Source organism: Centropristis striata, chromosome 20 (genome assembly GCF_030273125.1).
Source record: "Centropristis striata isolate RG_2023a ecotype Rhode Island chromosome 20, C.striata_1.0, whole genome shotgun sequence".
NCBI classification, from domain to species: Eukaryota; Metazoa; Chordata; class Actinopteri; order Perciformes; family Serranidae; genus Centropristis; species Centropristis striata.
The window spans coordinates 8,471,662-8,494,200 of record NC_081536.1 but is presented as its reverse complement, the minus strand read 5'-3'; the positions used below and the strand labels follow the sequence as shown (position 1 = coordinate 8,494,200).

The 22,539-nt window shown below is 37.9% G+C and overlaps 5 protein-coding genes across 6 annotated transcripts; 1 reads left to right on the top strand and 4 right to left on the bottom strand.

Moving 5' to 3' along the window:
• Positions 1–20: 20 nt before the first annotated feature.
• On the bottom strand, positions 21–5,231 carry LOC131993849 (glycine N-acyltransferase-like). 2 transcript variants are annotated; one of them, XM_059359904.1, is made up of 5 exons: positions 2,071–5,231; positions 1,406–1,516; positions 1,207–1,315; positions 519–645; positions 21–431 (listed from the first exon to the last, which is right to left on the bottom strand). In XM_059359904.1, exons 1-5 carry the CDS (start codon positions 2,146–2,148, stop codon positions 35–37), a joined length of 822 nt encoding a protein of 273 aa, XP_059215887.1. In that variant the 5' UTR covers positions 2,149–5,231; the 3' UTR covers positions 21–34. The 2 variants fall into 2 exon arrangements, with proteins under 2 accessions (XP_059215887.1, XP_059215889.1); XM_059359906.1 differs by lacking the exon at positions 1,406–1,516 and having other exon boundaries at positions 2,071–5,229.
• An 81-nt stretch (positions 5,232–5,312) lies between these two features.
• Positions 5,313–7,331, bottom strand: LOC131993595 (glycine N-acyltransferase-like). Its single transcript, XM_059359575.1, has 5 exons — positions 7,171–7,331; positions 6,899–7,009; positions 6,701–6,809; positions 6,178–6,304; positions 5,313–6,094 (listed from the first exon to the last, which is right to left on the bottom strand). Exons 1-5 carry the CDS (start codon positions 7,246–7,248, stop codon positions 5,701–5,703), a joined length of 819 nt encoding a protein of 272 aa, XP_059215558.1. The 5' UTR covers positions 7,249–7,331; the 3' UTR covers positions 5,313–5,700.
• A 1,310-nt stretch (positions 7,332–8,641) lies between these two features.
• On the bottom strand, positions 8,642–16,403 carry LOC131993889 (uncharacterized). Its single transcript, XM_059359954.1, has 10 exons — positions 15,654–16,403; positions 15,447–15,554; positions 15,235–15,352; positions 14,686–14,818; positions 14,177–14,574; positions 12,211–12,362; positions 10,268–10,375; positions 10,061–10,181; positions 9,485–9,617; positions 8,642–9,388 (listed from the first exon to the last, which is right to left on the bottom strand). Exons 1-10 carry the CDS (start codon positions 15,726–15,728, stop codon positions 8,989–8,991), a joined length of 1,746 nt encoding a protein of 581 aa, XP_059215937.1. The 5' UTR covers positions 15,729–16,403; the 3' UTR covers positions 8,642–8,988.
• Positions 16,404–16,541: 138 nt separating this feature from the next.
• Positions 16,542–19,491, bottom strand: cst3 (cystatin C (amyloid angiopathy and cerebral hemorrhage)). The gene is made up of 3 exons (XM_059359113.1): positions 19,254–19,491; positions 17,996–18,106; positions 16,542–16,932 (listed from the first exon to the last, which is right to left on the bottom strand). Exons 1-3 carry the CDS (start codon positions 19,452–19,454, stop codon positions 16,858–16,860), a joined length of 387 nt encoding a protein of 128 aa, XP_059215096.1. The 5' UTR covers positions 19,455–19,491; the 3' UTR covers positions 16,542–16,857.
• Positions 19,469–22,519, top strand: ephx5 (epoxide hydrolase 5). The gene is made up of 10 exons (XM_059359110.1): positions 19,469–19,729; positions 19,829–19,896; positions 20,002–20,215; positions 20,317–20,497; positions 20,606–20,815; positions 20,894–21,023; positions 21,339–21,550; positions 21,687–21,795; positions 21,893–22,018; positions 22,122–22,519. Exons 2-10 carry the CDS (start codon positions 19,874–19,876, stop codon positions 22,321–22,323), a joined length of 1,407 nt encoding a protein of 468 aa, XP_059215093.1. The 5' UTR covers positions 19,469–19,729; positions 19,829–19,873; the 3' UTR covers positions 22,324–22,519.
• Positions 22,520–22,539: the final 20 nt, after the last annotated feature.

Here is a 22,539-nt window from a genome sequence, read left to right as displayed (position 1 = left end):
TGCTAAGAGCAACCAGTTTACTTCTTTAACATATTTAAAAATCATTGATTTGACACCATGTCTCCCTGTATGAGGGATCCTCAATGAAGCCCAGGTTTTTAAAGAGCTTGTAGGAGACCTCGTTATCCTCCTCTACAAAGCAGTACACTGGGTAGCCCTCAGTGAAGAATCTCCTGGCCATGGTGCTGACCAGGACTTTAGCGTAGCCTTTCCCTCTGTGCTCTGGTAAAGTGTGCAACATGCCCATTGCACACGACGCATAGGTCAGGATCCAGGACACAGGCTTTCCTTCTGCGTCCAGCACGCAGCAGGAGGGGAAGTTTGCGAGCATGTTCCGGATCATCCTGACAGCTGCATTGTCTCCAAACTTCCATGTCTGATTGACAAAGCCAACGTGTGATTCATCCAGAGAGCTTAGAGAGATCCCTGAGCTGATGCAGAACAGAGCGGACTATTAGACCTCAGATAGTGATTTATTCACACACTAGACACTTAACACATCAGTGCACAGGCTGTACCTGTCTATAGAGGGAAGGTTGGATACATCCTCCAGTCTCATCATGTGACACACTGCCAGTTTTCTGCTGGATACGTCTTTTTCTGATGCGACTGCTTTGAATGTCTCCATGTGGTGATGGTACATTCCTTGGACATAAAGTTTTTTAATAAATGTGTGAAAATGAATGTGGTAATTGTATTTCTTTTAAGTTCTGATAAAATGTGTTCTCAAACAGGATTAAAGTTATTCTTTCTATCAGAAGTGATTTTAGCCGTTCTTTGAAACCAAATGTTGATGTATTCGGAAGGCAAAAAAAAAATCATAGTATTTCTTTATTTTTTAATCCTAAAAAATAAAAGTGTTTCTGTTCTCTCATGATATAAATAATCCAGTGTCATCATGACTCCCTGGCTTCTCCTTTGTTTTATTTGCACTTTGTCCTATAATAATTTCCATACTGCAGTGGCACAAAGGTTCTGGTTTTGGCAGTCTTCATCACAATGGGAGGACCTTGAACATGATAAGAGCCCAGATCATAAAATTCAAAGCTAATTGTATACTGTCTGTAACTTCTCCACTGTAAAGTTTTGACAATGAGGTATGCAATAATGTCATTTGATGGTAGAGAAGGAGACAATGAGATTAAAAGATAAATGCACTGCCTTCCCAGTTATTATTAAATAGACAAAAGTGCTTATTGCTATTACCAATACAAAAGGACTGGGTCCAGTCAATAACAGAGGACTTCATTATGGTCTCCTTGAGAATAGCTTCATCACTGGCAAAAACCAGTACGTCTTTGAAGCGGTCAGCCTCCTGTGAAAATAAATAAATAAACAAAAGAGTTGTAAAGATATTGTATATGCTGAAAAACATTTTATTTAACATCCATTGATAATAAGTTACCTGTTCATATTGTGGTTTGCAGATAATGACATTAAACTCTGGCCATCTGTCCACTAAAACCCTCACAGGGTCTGACCTGACTCTGTTTCTGAGGACCAGACAACCATAAACCTTCAAAATGAAATTTTTGAATTAAATAAAAAAAAATAGTTCGATCAGTAATGAAGGCAGTGAAAATAGTCGTCAAACAAAACTATATATATATATATGTATATATATATATATATTATATATGTATAATATATGTGTATATATACACATATATTATACATATATAATATATATATATATATACATATATATATATATATTATATATGTATAATATATGTGTATATATACACATATATTATACATATATAATATATATATATATATACATATATATATATATATATATATATATACACACATATATATACATATATATATGTATATATATGTGTGTATATATATATATATATATATATATATATATATATATATATATATATATATAGGAATAAACTTGGAATTAGTTACATAATTTTAATTTAAAAAAAATAGTTCGATCAGTAATGAAGGCAGTGAAAATAGTTGTCAAGCAACAAAAAAGGGTATCATTTATAATAGACAAATATTAGTCACCGACTTGGAATAAACTTTTACAATCTAAGTTGGACGCACCTGGTGTGACCAAGGTAAAGCTCTTCTCAGCCGGGTCTCAGCCATCTCCAGCTGCTCTCCGCTCAGTTCCACGGTCATTTCTGATCAGATCTTCCCACTCTGGAATAACAGTATACGAGCTCACTGCACATTAGGAACACACAGTTCCTTAAAGTAAATGTAAACAATGTTTTCTTTCAGAAGCAAGTGGATTTCGGAGGCGCACTTTCGACACGTGAGTTGCGAGTGAAAAAAATATCTTCCACCAGCAGTTAGAAGTCCGATAGTTAATTTTTTTTAATTTAACCTTTATTTAACCAGGAAATATCCCATTGAGATTAAGAACATCTTTTGCAAGGGGACCCTGACAACGCAAAACAGTTACATATTTACATAAGACACAGACCTTAGTTTCCAGTCTTTCTGTAGCATATTCCATGCATAATGTGCAGAGTAAACAAATTCCCTTTTACCCAACTCCGTACGAGCATAAGGGACAGAAAGCAACAATTGATCTTGTGAACTAAGAGAATAAGATCCAGCATTGCTCAGAGTAATTAAGGTGCAAATGTATGAAGGCAGCAGTCCCAATATTGCCTTATAAATGAAAGTATACCAATGACTAGCCCTTCGAGTGGCCAGAGCAGGCCATCCTACCCGAGAGTATAATCACAATGGTGAGTGGACATCTTACAGTTAGTAATGAACCTCAAAGAAGCATGATAAACAGTATCAATCATTCTAAGACACTGAGCAGCATTCATGTACAAAAGACCTCCGTAATCCAACACAGATAAAAATGTTGCAGTGACAAGACACTTTTTTCATCAAAAGAAAAACATCAATAAAAGTAGGTCTCAAAAAGATAATGTCAGTTGTCCTCCAATGTGTAGTGGAATACAAGTATAATGTAGCATAAAATAGAATCATCAAGTAGACTCCTGATACTATTTTAAAGCTGGGATCAGAATTGTTAAGCATTTTTCTATTAATGAGACCTGGTCTTGAATCTGTACTACATTAACAATGAAGCTTTGACATTAATGCAAAAAGGAGAAAAAAAGGTACAATCCAATGTCTTTATTTTGGGTGACCATGTGTATAACATGGGTAACCTATAGTATATAGAGGAGATTCTATAGGCCTATGTTTCTATATGTGAGATAATTGTTCAGTGCAAATCATGAATCATCCATTCCAAAATCACTAACCGCTTAACCGCACTCGGGTTGCGGGGGGCTGGAGCCAATCCCAGCTGTCAGTGGGCGAGAGGCGGGGTACACCCTGGACAGATTGCCAGACTATCACAGGGCTGACATATAAATACAGACATTCACGCTCTCATTCACACCTAGGGGCAATTTAGAGTCACCAATTAAACATAAGTGCATGTTTTTGGACTGTGGGAGGAAGCCGGAGTACCCGGTGAGAACCCACGCTGACACGGGGAGAACATGAAAACTCCACACAGAAGAGCCGCAGGCGGGAGGCAAACCGTCGACCCTCTTGCTGAGAGGCGAGAGTGCTAACCACTACATTAATACTTGTTTCTTATTATGAAAAGTGATATTATAATATAATTTGTGCCAGTTGATGTCTCTTTCATCTATACAACCATTATAACAGTCCAGATATTTTGATGCAATGCTTTGAAGAGCCTATAACCAGTGATGGACAGTATTTTAATTAAATGAATAGGCCTATGTTAAAATATATATTTAAATACTTTTGAATATTCATTCCGGTTAAATGAGATGTTGTTAGAGATTAATAAAAAATAGCAATAATCTGCATTATGACCTTTAGTAAAATGCTGCTTAGAAATATATTTAGCAAAGCATTAAACAGATCGTATGTGCCAGGCACAGCAAACAGAAATAAGGAGTATCAAAAGAAAGGATATACTGATAACGCTTTGCACATCACCACATATTTGAGGGCAAGCGGATGAAAAACAGAAGCACTCTTTGTGCTTCAATTCAAGGCCACAGGCCCAGGTGGAGATGGGCACTGACGAACACGAGACAAGATACAGAAGTGTGCTGTTAGCTTTTTCCTTCCACAGGGCGGTGACCGGTGACACCAAGAGGCTAGGACTACTAGCCTGTGTGCCAACGAAATGGGCAGGTCAAAGTTTAAACCATGGTGCTGCCGCAACAGTTTTGACCAATCAGATAATCGCACATTCACATTATCAAACTCTGTGTAAAAGTAAGTTAGGTATCCTTTTCTCGGAGGTGGTTACAGCTAACTGCTTAGCAGCCTGTGATTTCTGAACAGAGAAGGTCCATGTACATGCTATCTCTTTCATTATTGTCTTAAATAAATAGTCCATAGGATTTTACTCTCTTCTCATCTGTTCTGCAAAAAAAAACCTGTTATGACAAAGTGCCATGCGTATGCCTTTTCACATAACTTTCTGAACATTTTCACATAACTTTATAAACATTTTCACATAACTTTATATCTCTTTCACATAATTTTATATCATTTTCATGTGAACACAATCCGCCCTTTTCATCCTGTAAGATAACATGTCTTCTTGTTCTTGCGCAGAATGCCTGCTATCTCAAGTCCTCAAGGTCGTAAGACTGTGCCTCCTTACCAACACACACACACACACACATGTATTGTAACTCTATAAAAACTGTTAGCTCCCTCTGTCTGCAGATTCACTCTGTGCAGACTTTTTTGACTGTACCTTGTGCTCTCCTAATTGCAATTGGAATAAACCTTTTTTGCTTATACTCCAACGACTCAGTGATCTTTCCTCCTTATAACGATTTTTGCCACTACAAACCGAACTCTAACAATGTAATATTATAAAAATAATAATTTCAGAGCTTGTATTTGTGTATTTTAAATATTTAAATAACATTATTTAGTACTTTGTTTTATTAAAAAAAGACATGTTCTCTTCCCAGGTGTACCTGTAGAAGATAAAACTTGACTAATAATAGTCATTGGCTGAATACCAATGAATCATGTGACATGTCAGGTCGGGTCCAACAACATGTTCATTGTGAACCACTGCATCTCAGTTGTGTTCCTGTTAACAGCAGTGCTGGAGTGTACACAAAGGAGAATACTTTGTCTTTTTAGGTTGTTGTTGGTAAAGAGGTGCTCTACACTAATGGGAATCTTTTGTGCTTATATAGTTGGAGACCATATAAATGTACTTAATCCACTGTATTTACTCATTCAGGTTATGATGGCAGGCTTAGCACAGAGAGGGGCTCTCTGTGCTAAGCCTGCCATCATAACCTGAAGGGTAACTGTAGGGTTGTATTTTCCAAATTATTTTTGTTGCCTTTTCCAGAAAACTGTCTATCCCAGCTTTAAGGTTGGACCTTATTGAGGCTTTTAAATGCCTAAAATGTGGTCATAATATACATTATGATGTGTTTTGTTATTTTCAAATTACAAATGACTTGTGATTAAAATAAATTCTGGTATTTCATTTGTTTTAACACATTTGATAACCAAGTACTTGCAATTTGTAAAAAGATACCTTTTGATTCATTTTGCCAATCTGCATATAAAATTTGTAAACATTACATTTCAATGCCATTTTCATTCACTAGGAAATGTTGCAGGTTATGTTTATCTGATAGTATATCTGCTATATATTCAATCACAGAGGTTGCAAATTCAACAGTTGAACCTAAACCATGTCTCCCTGTATGAGGGATCCTCAATGAAGCCCAGGTTTTTAAAGAACTTGTAGGGGACCTTGTTATCCTCCTCTACAAAGCAGTACACTGGGTAGCCCTCAGTGAAGAATCTCTTGGCCATGGTGCTGACCAGGACTTTAGCGTAGCCTTTCCCTCTGTGCTCTGGTAAAGTGTGCAACATGCCCATCGCACACGACGCATAGGTCAGGATCCAGGACACAGGCTTTCCTTCTGCGTCCAGCACGCAGCAGGAGGGGAAGTTTGCGAGCATGTTCCGGATCATCCTGACAGCTGCATTGTCTCCAAACTTCCATGTCTGATTGACAAAGCCAACGTGTGATTCATCCAGAGAGCTTAGAGAGATCCCTGAGCTGATACAGAACAGAGCGGACTATTAGACCTCAGATAGTGATTTATTTACTAGACACTTAACATATCAGTGCACAGGCTGTACCTGTCTATAGAGGGAAGGTTGGATACATCCTCCAGTCTCATCATGTGACACACTGCCACTTTTCTGCTGGATACGTCTTTTTCTGATGCGACTGCTTTGAATGTCTCCATGTGGTGACGGTTGATTTCTTTGACAGAAAAGTTTTTAATAAACTTGTGAAAATGAATGTCGAAATTGTATTTCTTTTAAGTTCTGATAAAATGTGTTCTTAAACACAGGATTAAAGTTATTCTTTCTATCAGAAGTGGTTTTAGCCGTTCTTTGAAACCAAATGTTGATATATTTGGAAGGCTGAAAAACTGTTCTCTCTGTTCGCACTTTGCCCTATAATCATCCACATACTGGAGTGGCACAAAGGTTTGAGTGTTGGCAGTCTTTGCATTACTTTTTCAGATCACTAAATTATATGCCATCATAATGGGAGGACCTTAAACACAATAAGACTGCAGGTAATAAAATTCAAAGATAAATGCACTGCCTTCCAAGTTATTATTCAAGAGACAAAATTGCTTATTGCTATTACCAATACAAAAGGACTGGGTCCAGTCAATAACAGAGGACTTCATTATGGTCTCCTTGAGAATAGCTTCATCACTGGCAAAAACCATTATTTCTTTGAAGAGGTCACCCTCCTGTGAAAATAAATAAATAAAAGAGATGTAAAGATATTGTATATGCAGAAATACACTATTTAATTTAACATCCATGTATAATTAGTTACCTGTTCATATTGTGGTTTGCAGATAATGACATTAAACTCTGGCCATCTGTCCACTAAAACCCTCACAGGGTCTGACCTGACTCTGTTTCTGAGGACCAGACAACCATAAACCTTCAAAATGAAATAGTTACATTTAAAAAAAAAAAAAATAGTTCGATCAGTAATGAAGGCAGTGAAAATAGTTGTCAAGCAACAAAAAAGGGTATCATTTATAATAGACAAATATTAGTCACCGACTTGGAATAAACTTTTACAATCTAAGTTGGACGCACCTGGTGTGACCGAGGTAAAGCTCTTCTCAGCCGGGTCTCAGCCATCTCCAGCTGCTCTCCGCTCAGTTCCACGGTCATTTCTGATCAGATCTTCCCACTCTGGAATAACAGTATACGAGCTCACTGCGCATTAGGAAGAGCCACTTCCTTAGAGTACGTGAAACAAACTCGGCTGGGTTTTCTTTCAGGGAGAAACGGGTTTCGCATGCGCACTTTCGACGTCAGTTGCGCGTGACAATAAATCTCTTTGACCTGCAGTAAAAAATAATAAAAAATAAATAAAAGTAGGCCTACAAAAGAAAGCGTCAATTTTCCGCTCGTCAAACAGGTCATAAGCCCAGTTTCAGATTTATGAAACTTTATCATCTGATAACAGAATAGATAGATAGATAGATAGATAGATAGATAGATAGATAGATAGATAGATAGATAGATAGATAGATAGATAGATAGATAGATAGATAGATAGATAGATAGATAGATAGATAGATAGATAGATAGATAGATAGATAGATAGATAGATAGATAGATAGATAGATAGATAGATAGATAGATAGATAGATTATAATTCGGTTGTCACAGCAGTCCGGTATTCAAGTACAATAAAATACAATAGAATAAAAATACTGAGGTTGGATAAATAATAATAGAAAAAAAACACAGAATAGAACAAGAATAAGAGTAGTATCAGTGAGACCACTGTCTTTAAATCCACAAAATTAAAAAAGAAAAAAAAAAGTACTATATCTAAAGCTAAATATAAATAAACAGAGATGCCAGATACTATTTTAAAGCTTGGATCAGAATTGTGAAGCATTTTTTCAATTTTTAGACCTGGTCTCTAACCTGGACTTAATTAACATTGAAGCTTTGACATTAACATGAAAAGGAGAACAAAACAAGGTATGTATCCAATGTCTTTATTTTTGGTGATCAGTGTTACAAATTACTGCATTTGTTTGAGATAAAGTAACCTCTATAGCACTGTTTTTCAAACTTTCTGTGCCCAAGGTACACCAAAGTGCAAGCCAAAAAACTAAAGTGCAAAATAACCTCTATAACACGTGTTATCTTATCTCAAACGTTTATTTTTCTTTATAATAATTAATTTAAGGGTAGTATAGAATTGGCCTCTGTATTGGGAAATTAATGTGCACAAAGTACTAATATAGTAAATTAAATACAAATTCATAAATTTTTATATAGTTGTAAACTACTCACTACAGCACTCCAATTGGAAACCATTGCTCTATAGTATAAAGAAGATATTCTATAGGCCTATGTTTCTATGTGTTTGATATTTGTTTAGTGCAGACATAAAGCAAAGCATGATTCAACATATCTCAAATTAATTTGGATCCCTCCTGTAAATACGTGTTCCTTATTATGAAAAGTGACATTATTGTATTATTGTCAAGAGATGCTCTTGAGACGATATACATTTATTTAATCCACTGTACTTTCTCATTCATTCTTTTTTTTTTTTGCTTTTCCAGAGAAATGTCTTTCCCGGCTTTAAGGTCGGACCTATATTGAGGCTTTTAAATGCCTAAAATGTGGTAATAATATACAGTACAATGTTACTGTATTTTTAAATTACAAATGACTTGTGATTTAATAAATACATTTTGTCATTTTGTTTATTTAAATACATTTGATGAGCAAGTATTTGTAATTCGTAACAAGATTTTTTTAAAAGTATTTGTGCAGACCTCTGCGTACAAAATTTGTAAGCATTACATTTCAATTCTATTTTCATTCATTAGGAGGCATTGCAGGTTATGTTTACCTGATAGTCTGTCTGCTATACATTCAAGATCAAAAGTTGAACTCAAGCCATGCCGCCCTGTATGAAGGATCCTCAATGAAGCCCAGGTTTTTAAAGAGCTTGTAGGAGACCTCGTTATCCTCCTCTATAAAGCAGTACACTGGGTAGCCCTCAGTGAAGAGTTTCGTGGCCATGGCGCTGATCAGGACTTTGGCGTAGCCTTTCCCTCTGTGCTCTGGCAGAGTGTATAATAACCCCATAGCACAGTAATCATAAAGCAGAATCCAGGACACCGGCTGACCCTGGCCGTCAGTGATGCAGCATGATGGGAAGTTGCTAAGGAGGTTTGTTATATTTCTGAAGCCCTGCTCGTTCCCTCCAAACTTCCAGGTTTTATTCACCAAGTCAACATGGGAGAGGTTGAGAGATGAAATCCTTGGTTCAAGCTCACTGTAGAGAAACAGATTATGATAACCTTTCATCTGAGCAGAGAAACAATGTAACTTTACTTTTCACTGATGAAGTACATTTTAATGATCTGAATACCTGTTGACTGCTGGTGGGAGCAGATGGCTGATGTCAGGCAAATACATAAGATGAACCGCAGTATAGAGTCGGTTGTTGACTTCTCTGTCAGACGACACGTCTTTAAGCATGGCTGCATGGGAAGTGTCTAATCCTGTTGGACAAAAATAATACACACATTAATAGCATTCTGTTATTTTTGTTTCTACCTCCTTTACTTTAAAAATAGCAAGCCACACTGCAGAAATACTCTATTACAAGTCAAAGTCCTGCATTGGATTGTTTTAACTATGTAACTAAAAGTATTCAATGCAGGAAAATTATCCTGGAAGTATCAAACTTTTATATAGTCACAATGTTATAAAGATTGTTACCATAGATTATTACCATTTCACTATTTGTTGGTAAAGGTTAAGTTAGGCCATATACTGTTTGGTAGTGTTATTAATGCATGGTATTTTATATGTCTTGTCATATTGTATGACCCCTTTGTAAAATTGTTTTAGTCAGGTAGTAAATAAAAGGCATAGTATTACCTCCTTATTGTAGTATGGTGATGTAGATGGTAAAACATGGTCTGCAGTGATCTAAACTCACCTCCAATTAGAAAGTAGGTGCTCCAGTCAATTGCATTCTCTTCTGTCAGCATTTTTCTTAAAATCTGTTCATCCGTGCAGTGGTATGATACCTTTTTCATGAACTCTAGGGCACGCTTGTTCTGTGAAGTTAATACAAAACTTATGTGGCAAACAAGAAACACAACATATACACTGTATCAAATTCTCCAGTGGCATGTGAACTCACCTTGGGGTCAGGTCTGCAGATGATGACCTTAAAATCAGGCCATGAGTCCACAATTACTTCCAGTGTACTTGGTTTGTTCCTGTTAATAGCATGCAGGAAACCGTATGCCTAAAAACACAAAAAGTTTAAACTACAGTGGTTTTATAGAAAGAATGGGCCTCATTCATGAAACGTTAGTAGATTTGTGCGTAGATTTGCACATAAAAGCCTACGCTACTAAAAACCTACTCCGGATTCATGAACGCCGCGGGAAACTCAGATCTGATCGTAAACACGTGTGTATGATCATGAATGCCAATCCATCGTAAGGTGGCAGCGCGCTCCCGGTAATCAGCAATTAGCATGAACCCCGCCCATGAATTGCTAATGACCACCATATAAGGAGGTGTGTAGAGGCATCCTGTCGACCTGTCAGTCATGGCACAAAGAAAAAAAGAACGAGAAAGAAAAAAGAATTTTTCCGAAGCGGAGATTGAAGTTATTTTGGGAGAAGTGGAGTCCAAAAAAATGTTTAATTTTCATCTGTTAGTAGTGGTGTGACAGCTCCTGTGGTGTCTGCGGGCTGGCCAGTGGGGTCATAAGCCACGGCGTCAGTGGGTAACCCCTATCCCCTATGGATATAGAAGGGTAAGTCCATATATAACACACACATGTGATTATGCAGGCTATATTCTTACCAATGAGCCAGCCGTCTCTCACAGCTCCATCCTCCAAACGCGTGCCAACTGCGCAATTACGCAGGATGAATGCGTCATGCGTCCCACCGGGCCACCGTGCCACAACGTTTAACAACACACACTTTGCGTCACAGATCAGTTGCACATTCACGGAATGAAAGTTTTTCCGGTTAATGTAAGCAAATGCCTCACCGGATGGAGCCTTGATGCGTACGTGTGTGCAGTCTATGGCACCGATAACACCTGGCATGTTTGCAACTGCACTGAACCCCTGCATTACTTCTGTCTGCCGTTGTGCGCCATATGGAAATTGGATATACTCTGGCATTAATTTAATGATACCTCTGAGAACTGCAGGAAGGCTGCGGCTCATGGATGGTTGCGAAATGCCGGACCTGTCACCTATCTCCCGCTGGAACGTCCCTGTGGCTAGGAAGCCAAGCACAGATAGCACTTGTAGGTGTGCAGGGATGGCATGGCTGCGTTTTGTTGGCCTCGTCAGATTAGGCTCCATAATGTTGCATAAATGCAACAGAATTGGTCTCGGTAGTCTGAAACGACTAATCAACCATTCATCATTCTCAGCCCACAGATCTGCCCGATCCCTGAAGTACCGCTCTCTCCAAATAGCGCCTTGCGCCAAATCATGTAGAAGTGCAAGTTCAGCCATGGTTACCATTAACTAGGACTGAGGGCCTTTTATACTGTGGGAGGTTTAATAAGAATTGATCCAGATATGGTAATGGTTTACATCCTTTTTGTGATTTTATTATTAGCCTATATTTTTATTATCATCATTTAACATGTAGAAAATAACGCGTAATCTATTGAGTCAATTTACATAGATAATTCACAATTATGAGTTTAATCTGAATCTTAATCCCGCCAATTGCCAACTAATTTAACTAAATATGTTATATTTTTAATCGTTTGTCATGTTTATATCACATGTTTCAAAGGCATCTGCGTATTGTGTACATAACAGAACGCATTATGAATTAAAATTGTAATTTCCAACAGTGACGAGCATTATTTATATGCGTTCTTAAATTTACACAAGCACTACGTTTGGTCAGCAGCATGTGTAGATTTTGTTAGTAGCTACGAAAAGATCGGAGCTACTAAAATATTGATGAATGCGGAGATGCACGTAAATTTCCGTCTGCGAACGGTTTACACACAAATTCGTTCTGCTCACGTTTCATGAATGAGGCCCATTGATACATGCTGACATATGGAGGAGTGTATTTTAAACGTCTTGTTTACCTTAAAACTCCTGGGTAAGTGTTTCAGCAGAACTCCTTCAGCTATCTGTAGTTCTTCTTTGTTCAAGACCTTCATGTTTGGAGAGTGAATCTTCTTTAATAGTACAGTTTGACCTGCCTGTAGGTTTAAACGGCTCTGTTCCAATATATGGTCTCAGTCTTTATAAATCATTGACGGTCTGTTACTGCCTCCCGGCAAAGAGGTTACTGAGCAGTGAAGTAAACAAGGAAGTGGCTTAAGCCTGCACTCTATCAAATTTCCAACAGGGGTCGCCAACGGCGGTTTGCAAAAGTACACCGGTCCAATCTATCTCAATCATAGAGACCTCAATACAAAATGAGACTACTACTACTTGAACTTGATGTACAGTCATGGAAAAAATTTTTAGAACACTTTTTTTCATAAATTTCTTGTTAATTTTAATGTCTGGTACAACTAAAGGTACATTTATTTGGACAAATATAATCATAACAACAAAAGTAGCTCATAAGAGTTTAATATAAGAGCTGATATCAAGCCATTTTCCAGGTTTTCTTGATAATAACCAAAATCTTAATCAAGAAAAAACATGGAAAATGGCTAGATATCAGCTCTTAAATAATAATAATAATAATAATAATAACTTAGATTTATATAGCACCTTTCAAAATGTAATTAAATCAAACACTTATGAGCTATTTTTGTTGTTAAGATTATATTTGTCCAAATAAATGTACCTTTAGTTGTACCAGACATTAAAATGAACAAAACAAGGGTGGTTTAATATTTTTTTCCATGACTGTATTACATCAGAAAAAATTCTCCTGGCAACATTATGGCCTAAATCGCTAGTTTCATCGCTTCTTCAATACAATAGGATGTTAATTGGGTAAAGAATGGTCCCATTTAGAAAAAAACTTGATGCTTCAAACAGGCAGTCCACTGGGTGACGTCCCGGTTCGTACGTCCATTAAATAGTCCGTGGTTACTGCAGGTCACAATACTTTTGTAGACAGAGCATGTCAACTCAAACAGGAAAGTTGTACTTCCTGCCTGAAAATTAGAGCTGAAGTAAGAGCAAAACTGGGAAAGGCAAAACAACAGAAAGCAGCAGAAAGAAGAGCTACTGCAGCTTTTCCTTTCCCTGTCTCTGCTGAGAAAATTGACTCCAGCTGGTTGGCAGATTGCTTTCAACATGGTGGCCAGGTCATAAATTTTCTCATTTTACATCCAAAGCTAAAACATGTTTCTGAAACATTTTAGGCAAGAAATAGCAGTGCAATAACAGACCCTTGTTTTGACATATATATATATATACTCTCAGTTTTGGAAAAGTGGCTCTTGTTGTCAAGTTGTCATGCAGGCAAACTTGAAAGGTTGATTCAGGTACTGTGTGAAAGATGATGATAGTGAGCAGGACTGATGTCCCGCAGTGTGTTAATAACAATTCACCTCTGCTAATATCTGACAGTATATTGATGATGATTAACAGCTGCATTCAACACTACTGGGCTGTGATTGGTTGTTTTCCTAAGGGGCAGGATATTCTTGCAAATGCCATTTGAACCACTAAGAGGTAGCAGAAGGACACATTTATTCACAGATTATTTTATGTACAGCTGTCAGGATATAATAACAATTTCATGAAATATGATGAAAACCTATTCTTATATAGATTCCCACCTCTGGCTTAAACACAGATCCTAAAGTTTGTGTCAGTTAATACCTCTGTCCACCATTATCACAGTACAGGTTTTGATGCAATTCATATAATATATTAACACATCAAACAGTGGCAATGTACAGTCAATATATGAAAAGACATTATTAGAGTTACTCATAAAAAATTAATGTATAAGCAATGAAAGCAGTTTATATGTTTATGGTTTATATTTTAATGCCATTTTAAATAACACGGGAACTTTGCAAGTTATGTTTACCTTATAATACATCAGCTCTCCAAAGACTTTTAAAGGCTTACAAATTCAAAAGTTGAACTCAAACCATGCTGCCCTGTATAAGGGAACCTCAATGAAGCCCAGTTTTTTAAAGAGACTGAAGGAGACCTTGTTGTCCTCTTCTACTAAGGAGTAGACTGGGTAGCCCTCAGTGAAGAGTCTCGTGGCCATGGCACTGATCAGGACTTTGGCGTAGCCTTTTCCTCTGTGCTCTGGCAGAGTGTATAACATGGCCAAAGCACAGCAGTCATACAGCAGAATCCAGGCCAGCGGCTGACCCTGGTTGTCAGTGATGCAGCATGATGGAAAGTTGATGATGTTGTATGTAACAATTCTTAAGCCCTGCTCGTCCCCTCCAAACTTCCAGGTTTTATTCACTAAGTCAACATGGGAGAGGTTGAGAGATGAAATCCTTGATTCAAGCTCACTGTAGAGAAACAGATTATGATAACCTTTCATCTGAGCAGAGAAACAATGTTACTGTACTTTTCACTGACACGTAAAATCTGTAGAAATAAGTAATATTTTCTCAATATACCGGTCAACTGCTGGTGGGAGCAGATGGCTGCTGTCTGGCAAATACAGAAGACGCATAACATTGGTGCACTTTTTGTTGACTTTTTCTTCAGAAGACACTTCTTTTAGCATGATTGCATGGGAAATGTCAAATCCTGTCAGACAAAAATGATTCACATATTAATAACATTGTTATTTCTTGTTGCACCTGTAGTGGAGGAAGTATTCACTGTCTTTACTCAGTAAAAATAGCAAAACCAGTTTAAGTATATTTTAGACTTTTGGGTAGGTACAATTGACTTGTGTTGTCCTTAAAGTCCTTTCCAGACTGGATAATAATAGTTAAAATACATTTTGTTTATATATATTCTAGCATCCCAAGGACACATTACATTAGACACACAGGACAAAATAAATAAAAAGCAAGGACTGAAAAAATAAAAATGAAGTGAGCAGTAATGACAGGGTTGAGAGGGTTAACTGAGGTCGAAGGCTGGTGAACAGATTGTGCATGAGTTTTTTTTGAAAATGTCAAAAGATGCAGCATTGCACTGCAGTGATCTAAACTCACCTGCAACAACAAAATTAATACTCCAGTCAATTACATTCTCTTCTGTCAGCATTTTTCTTAAAATCTGCTCATCTGTGCTGAAGTATGACACCTTATTCCTGAATTCCAGAGCACGTTTCTGTGAAGTTAAAGCTAAATTTAACAATCATGTAAAATTTCAGAATCTGGTTAAGATAGAATGTAACCAATTCTCCAGCGGCATGTGAACTCACTTTGGGGTCAGTTCTGCAGATGATGACCTTAAAATCAGGCCATGAATCCACGATTACCTCCAATGTGCTTGGTTTGTTCCTGTTAATAGTGTACAGGAAACCGTATACCTAAAAACACAGAGTTTAGAGCTACAGTGGTTTAATAGAAAGAAATTGATATGTGCAGACATATTAAGGAGTGTATTTAAATTGCTTGCAACTGCTCACCTTAATACTCTTGGGTAAGTGTTTCAGCAGAACTCCTTCAGCTATCTGTAGTTCGTCTTTGTTGAGGACCTTCATGTTTGGAGAGTGAATCTTCTTCAATAGTACAGTTTGTCCTGCTTGTCAGTTTCAACTGCTCTGTTCCAATAAAGTGGTCTCAGTTTTTATAAATCATTGACAGTCTAGTCTGTTATTTCAGGTCATGTTACTTACTGTGTGTGTCTAATAAAGACAGAGCATGTCAACTCAAACAGGAAAGTAGAGTACTTCCTGTCTGAAAATTTAAGCTGACATAAGAGGAAAACTGGGGAAGGCAAATAAAAGCCAGAATTTGAAGTAGAGTGAGCCCCCTCCTGCAGCTCTCCCCTCTCTACTGAGGAAGTTTACTCCAGCTGGTGGGCGGAGCTTGGTCTCACTGCAACCAGGTCACAAACGCTTTACGATTTTATAACTTTATAACTAAACCGTAAAATGTTTCTAAAACATTTTAGGCAAGGAGTAGGAAATGCAGTAACAGAATCTTGACTTGACAGCAGTTCACAAGCGGCCTTTGACATGATTGACAGCTGCATTCTGACAGTACTTTGCTCTGATTGGTTGTTTTCCCTCGGTAGGTTCCTGCAGATGCCATCAGGAGCACTAGGGGCCGAGGATCACGACTGGGCAGATTGCCTGGTGCACTGCTGTCAGTACATTGAATTTCATGAAATATGGCAAAAGCCTATTCATTACTGTAACTTTAAAGCTTTTAATATATTTCATTTATTTTATCCCCGGATCAGACGATGAATAGGAATGCTGAAAACCCCCCACAAAAACTTTTCTGTACTCTTTCCAAAACTAATAAATTACTCTGGTCAGGACAGCAAAAATATAATACACATGGACACATTTAATTAAGCTCATTTTGTACTTTAATTTCATTTTAAAACAGCATGTGGCTTGTAATACTTTGCTTGGTTTAGCAATAATGCATTATAAAGTTGCTCCTCTAAAAGTTAATGAACCTTTACATTGCTATACCCTATTGGTTACTGTGAAACATTGCGAGTTTCATAAGGTATACAGTCTAGTAGAATACAATGAAGTTGCATGGGCAGCAAATATAAATGGGAATACTCTTCCAGAGGGAAAATACATATTGCTCTGTATGAAGGTTATTCTGCAAACAGTGCCAACACTGAAGATTTCCTGCGTAGTTATCTTTCTAGCACTCCTGCTTCACCAGCTCCATCCTACTCAGCCATGGTTGGCTCCACATGGTAAATGTGCACAAGTGAACCTGAGGAAGACAAAAAGACACATCTTTTTAAATAAACCAGCCTAAAGCATGTAATTATTGAGATTATCACAGTAAAAAATAAACAGCATTTGTTTTGGTTTTTAAGAGGGCATGATTAAGACGTAATCCCCACGTTCAAAGGCGTGTTTTATGGAAACACCAACATTTAAAAAAACCTTGCTCATAATTGCTCATAAAAGTTTACGCTCGCTTGAGGTGGTTTTTGTCTTTTTCGATAAATAGTAAATGCGCTAAATGGGAGATTGAAACGCTTTTTGCGAATAAGCGTAGCGAACATTTAACTCACATGACTGATCAGCCGTTTCTGGTCAAGACCAGTTAAAATGAAAGAACAATTATAAGTTGCCGAATTTCTCTCATGGATGACCAAAGTTGTCTGATAAGCAACTTATTTTTTTTCTCTTGCTCAATCTTTTCTTCTACTGCCATTTACTGACAGATTAGCCCACAGTAATATATTATACTGCAATCTTCTGACGAAAGTATGTTTATGCAGCTTCGTTTATTTGATCCAACCCAGTTGATGGCATTTTCTTTAATGCAACATTTTAAAATTTCGCTTCAAAATTCGATTAGACTTTAATGGAAACACGGCTATTGATCATGATTATTAAAGGATCTGACTTCATTTAAGTAAATTAAGTTAAAGTGGATTATCAATATCAATAGGCTAATGATGAATAATTAACTTAATCTAGCTAAAATAGACCATGATGTAACATCTTTGCTAGACTGTCCCCCTCCCTTAACACTACTTTCATTCTCACTTCTCTCTCTCTGTCGTGGCAATGACAAACACAGCTTGATGGTTCAGAGAGGGCAAGTTTACAATTGTTCATAATCTGATTTGTTTGTGGTCTACCGTCGAAGGGAAAATGTCATTAAATGTTATATTCAAATAAAGTAGCATGAGAAAATCTATGTGATTTTTGCCTTAAATTGCATGTCATCAGCATAAAGTAGCTATTGAGACTTGTGGAAACCAGAGAAGAAAATAAAAATGGTGAAAGTACAGAATGGTAAGCAGTTATAAAGTCCTTACCTGAGCCTGTTCTGGGTCTTGGTGGACAGCGCACACTTCACTTACGCTCCCCTTTCTGCAAGGGGTCTTTCCCATTCTCACAGTGATGCGGTACCTGATGCCAGAAACCACCTGTAAGGAGAAGTGGGTGGGTCATGACAGTACAGATCATCGTTAACCTTAACGATAAAGCACTTTACTTTAGCAATCATACAGCAGCGAAATTACTGTTAAATGACTACTGTTATACGTGAGGTATAAATAACAGTTAAATAAAACCAGTGATAGTAAAATAAAAACCAAGTAACCTTAAAATAAAAAAACAAGAAACTTTTTTATTTATTTATTTAAATAAATAAAAAATAAAAAAAATTGTGCGAGCAATATTTAAATGTACAAAATCAAGGCAAAACTGGCAGCCATTATATTCAAGTTTAGCTTTAAATAAGTTCACCACCCAAAAGACTTTTATTCCTGTGTCAATAAAATATCAATAAAGTCAACACCAAAACACACAATGATCTGGTTCAGCTACATACTCACATACTTTGTGTTTCAAACAAAATTACTGTTAAATGACTAAATGACTACTGTTGAATAGCCTGATCTGCAGCAAAACAAATGCTTCACCACAAATTAGCTTAGAACAGGTTTAGAGAGTCAAAAAAGCTTTACAACTGTGAAATCTTGACGGGACAGGATGGGATTTGATTGGATTAGGGTGTTTGTATTCAAAAGGGCCAGACATGTTACATCACTGCCAAGTACTGCCAGGATCCATGTTTACAGTGTCTAAGTAAAGAGATGAATCACTGAATACGCTCTGAGAGTTCAGGTAACTATGGAGTAAGACTCAACCATTAGTGGCCTACTGTTACTGTCAAGGGGCACCTTATCCCAAAATTAAAAATATATCTTTTTCTCATGATCTAGTGCTATTTATAAGCTTAAATATAATGGAAATAGACAACTATGGGCTAAATTAAAGAGCCACTTAAATACAACTCTTGAAAAACTCCACTGCAATGTTTCTTTGCTGAAGTCGTGACCTGGTTCTTTTGAGTTACTGGGTGGTTCATGATTTCCTGGAAGAGACTTATTTTAAGTGGAGTAAGAGGAAGAATATGAAGGCCTATTTTGATTTTGGAGTGACCTGTCCCTTTAATGGCTAATATCACGCCGCGGCCTGCCCGTGAACTGGATTGGCTTAACTTCTCAAGGTCTTTAAAATAACGTCTCTAGACACCTACGAGTCCAAATGAAACATTAGGCTACTAACCTGGCTCTGAGCCTTGACCACTTCAGACACTTGGCTGAGGTACATGTCGTTGGAGCGCCTGTTGTGTTCGACGACGGCGGAGTTGAGAGCGGATCGCATCCCTTCGTCATCGTTACTGATGTCTCTCCATCCCCCTACCAAAGCTGCTGACCCGACGGACAAAACCGCCGCAATAACCGGCAACATAATCTTCCACATCATGTTTCTGTATCTCCGGACTCAATACAACAAAACAACAGCTCGTCGTTACCTCCCCGTTATATAAACAAAGACGTCACGACTGTTTTGTGCAAGGGGAGTGGCACGTCTCGCACCCAATCAACAGTCTGTGGCCCCTCCCTCCCTGTCGGTTCCACAGGCTGTATGGTCGGTTCACCGCCCAGACAGTCGCTAGTGTGTTCGTTTTGTACACCGCAGAATCCCGCAGCAGAAAGTCTAACATTTTCTGAAGGCACACTTAAAAAGGGATAAACAAGGTATGTTAAAATGGAATATAATTTGATTTAGACATGTTTTTACTCAACTTTTGAAGCACGATGCGGAAATGAAACATTTTAACCTTTGTCCTGCTGTAGGTGTAATATATATCACCTGTGGGCGGTAACTTTTGGAATTGCACAATGCACAGACTGCAGGTTTTAAAGTAAGAAGACTTTAACTCACATTAGATCGAGATATAAATATGCATGATATACGAGATTCAAATGATCTCCAATGAGTCTTTCTCAAAGTTTTTCATATTTTGCAGGGAAACTTTCTGCGGCATGGATGTCGTCCAACAGCGTCTCCTTATCGGCTCAGCTGTAGCAGCAGGGGGTATACTGGCATACATGGTGCACAAACGAAGACAAGTGAAAAGTATCCCACTTGGTGAAGGATGGTTTGGAGCAGGAGAGAAGCCACTGTCAGAGGATACTAAAATCTATCCCTTTACAGTGCAAACCTCAGATAAAGAGATTGAGGTCATTTTGAAGTGTTCATTAAACGTTTCATCAGATTAAAACTACTGATAATAACACAGTAACATGTTGATGTGAACTAATAAAGTGTTCTTATTCAACAGGACCTTCATAAGCGCATTGACAGAATGCGTTACAGTGATCCTTTAGAAGATAGCGGCTTCCAGTATGGCTTCAATTCCACTTATCTCAAGAAAGTGGTTTCCTATTGGAGACACAAGTTTGACTGGAAAAAGCAGGTGTCAGTTCTTAACAAGTATCCACACTTCAAAACTAAAATAGAAGGTACACACAGGGCTTGCTCCGCTTTGGAGTAATAATTTAATATTTGGCAAATAATCAATCCCCACTATATTCTTTTCTTGTCACAATAATGCTTTTGCTTTAACGCAGGCTTGGATGTGCACTTCATCCATGTGCGACCACCACACCGCCAGAATCAGAAGGTTCTGCCGCTGATGCTTGTTCACGGCTGGCCAGGCTCCTTCTATGAGTTCTACAAGATTCTGCCACTTCTCACAGAGAACCAGGATGGTGTAACATTTGAGGTCATATGCCCCTCCATCCCTGGCTACGGCTACTCAGAAGCCCCTCATAAACAAGGTAAAGTATTCTAAATGCATGTATGTATTTAAGTTTGAGCAGCAGATGTTTATAGATATGTTTCCTTTATTTTTTCAGGATTTGACAGTCTCGCTGCTGCACGCGTTTTCCTGACGCTGATGGAGCGTTTAGGATTCTCCCAGTTCTATCTGCAGGGAGGAGACTGGGGCTCCCTCATCACCACTAACATGGCACAGATGAAGCCTCAGTAAGACAGCAAAACAAGCCCTAACATTTAAGTAATCGCTGCAGTGGAATTTCCACCAACCACTTGTTTTTTAAAAGGCAGCATTGTGACATTCGTACATAAGTTGCGAAACAATGTTTGCAGTGTGCAAATAGAACAAATTACCAAATCTACTGACACAACACATTCCTCAAAAGCTGGAAAAGTACAGGACGTTTTGCCAAAGTAAAAACATGAAAAAACTTGCATTTAAAGCTATAAATCTGCATTTAATACAGATTAAAATAAAGCCTATAAATCTTTAGTAAAATAAACAGTTTTTGCAATCTTTTCCAGATGTGTGAAAGGACTCCACTTAAACATGTTGAACTCAAGAAGGGGGTTCAAAGTGATGTTGTCTCTCATCATTGGTCCCTATCTTCCCTTCCTCGTGGGTTTAACTCGAGAAGATGTTCGCCGGATGTTCCCTTTCTTTGAGAAGAATGTCTGGAACATCCTCAAGGAATCAGGCTACCTTCACATTCAGGCCACTAAACCAGACACTGCAGGTGGGAACATTACACAGCTAAGGAACAGATTCTGATCATCATATTGATACTGTGAACAGGTCAAAGTTAAACCTGAAACCAGCAAATGTTTGCTGATATTTTATAATCTCAGTATGCTTGTTTATTGCGTGTACAGGCTGCGGAGTGAATGACTCTCCTGTAGGCTTGGCGGCCTACATTCTGGAGAAGTTCTCCACCTGGACTGATATGAGAAACAGAGATCTGCCTGATGGTGGGCTGGAGAGGTACAAGAGGGAATTCACTGCACAGAAATTGTATTCAGCAAGGTCTATGTGATTGTTGCTGGCTATAATTAATGAATAAATGTCTGCATCTGAACAGGAAATTCAGCCTGGATGAACTCTTGACCAATGTCATGATCTACTGGACCACAGGCTCCATAGTCTCCTCCATGCGCTTCTACAAAGAGAACTTAAAGAGTAATCCTGACCATAGAGTGGATGCAAAGTATGTGGCCAGATGTTCACGCTATCAAAACTGTGGCCTTTGCTTTAACAACCTTATTATCTTATCATGTTAGATCTCTCATTGAGTTTCCTCTTTGTTTTAGGACTGGGATATTTGTTCCCACTGGACTTGCAGCCTTCCCTGGGGAGCTGATGCATTGCCCCAAGTCATGGGCACAAACTAAGTATCGGAACATCTACTCCTACACTTTCATGCCACGAGGTGGTCACTTTGCTGCCTTTGAGGAGCCCCAGCTGCTAGCTAAAGACCTCATCCAGTTTGTCAAAAAAGTGGAGGAGTTCTGAACCTGTTGATGCACTCTCAGACTGAAGTTAATTATTAATTGAATTATCTGTTCTTTATTGTTGCAGTTGTGTTTGATTTTGATTGGTGATTTTAAGTGGGATAAAAACGCACATTCATGTTCAAGTTTGTTTTAATGCTACTATGTATCTCATTTGTTGATTGCCTCCAAAATTGTAGCACTCATTTTTAATATTTTAATAAATGTAAACATATAC

What these genes read in the sequence shown, in the direction of transcription:
- cst3 (XM_059359113.1), bottom strand. Translation starts at nt 19,454, where the DNA reads ATGATGTGGAAGATTATGTTGCCGGTTATTGCGGCGGTTTTGTCCGTC. An exon ending in TGGTCAAGGCTCAGAGCCAG is followed by an intron (nt 18,107 to 19,253) that starts GTTAGTAGCCTA and finishes TTCTCCTTACAG; the next exon opens with GTGGTTTCTGGCATCAGGTA. An exon ending in AAGACCCAGAACAGGCTCAG is followed by an intron (nt 16,933 to 17,995) that starts GTAAGGACTTTA and finishes TGTCTTCCTCAG; the next exon opens with GTTCACTTGTGCACATTTAC.
- LOC131993849 (XM_059359904.1), bottom strand. Translation starts at nt 2,148, where the DNA reads ATGACCGTGGAACTGAGCGGAGAGCAGCTGGAGATGGCTGAGACCCGG. An exon ending in CTTTACCTTGGTCACACCAG is followed by an intron (nt 1,517 to 2,070) that starts GTGCGTCCAACT and finishes TTCATTTTGAAG; the next exon opens with GTTTATGGTTGTCTGGTCCT. An exon ending in GACCCAGTCCTTTTGTATTG is followed by an intron (nt 646 to 1,206) that starts GTAATAGCAATA and finishes TTTATGTCCAAG; the next exon opens with GAATGTACCATCACCACATG.
- LOC131993889 (XM_059359954.1), bottom strand. Translation starts at nt 15,728, where the DNA reads ATGAAGGTCCTCAACAAAGACGAACTACAGATAGCTGAAGGAGTTCTG. An exon ending in ACTTACCCAAGAGTATTAAG is followed by an intron (nt 15,555 to 15,653) that starts GTGAGCAGTTGC and finishes CTGTGTTTTTAG; the next exon opens with GTATACGGTTTCCTGTACAC. An exon ending in TCTGCAGAACTGACCCCAAA is followed by an intron (nt 15,353 to 15,446) that starts GTGAGTTCACAT and finishes TTAACTTCACAG; the next exon opens with AAACGTGCTCTGGAATTCAG.
- ephx5 (XM_059359110.1), top strand. Translation starts at nt 19,874, where the DNA reads ATGCACAGACTGCAGGTTTTAAA. An exon ending in AGAAGCCCCTCATAAACAAG is followed by an intron (nt 20,816 to 20,893) that starts GTAAAGTATTCT and finishes TTATTTTTTCAG; the next exon opens with GATTTGACAGTCTCGCTGCT. An exon ending in ATGGCACAGATGAAGCCTCA is followed by an intron (nt 21,024 to 21,338) that starts GTAAGACAGCAA and finishes AATCTTTTCCAG; the next exon opens with ATGTGTGAAAGGACTCCACT.
- LOC131993595 (XM_059359575.1), bottom strand. Translation starts at nt 7,248, where the DNA reads ATGACCGTGGAACTGAGCGGAGAGCAGCTGGAGATGGCTGAGACCCGG. An exon ending in GACCCAGTCCTTTTGTATTG is followed by an intron (nt 6,305 to 6,700) that starts GTAATAGCAATA and finishes TTTCTGTCAAAG; the next exon opens with AAATCAACCGTCACCACATG. An exon ending in AACCTTCCCTCTATAGACAG is followed by an intron (nt 6,095 to 6,177) that starts GTACAGCCTGTG and finishes GTTCTGTATCAG; the next exon opens with CTCAGGGATCTCTCTAAGCT.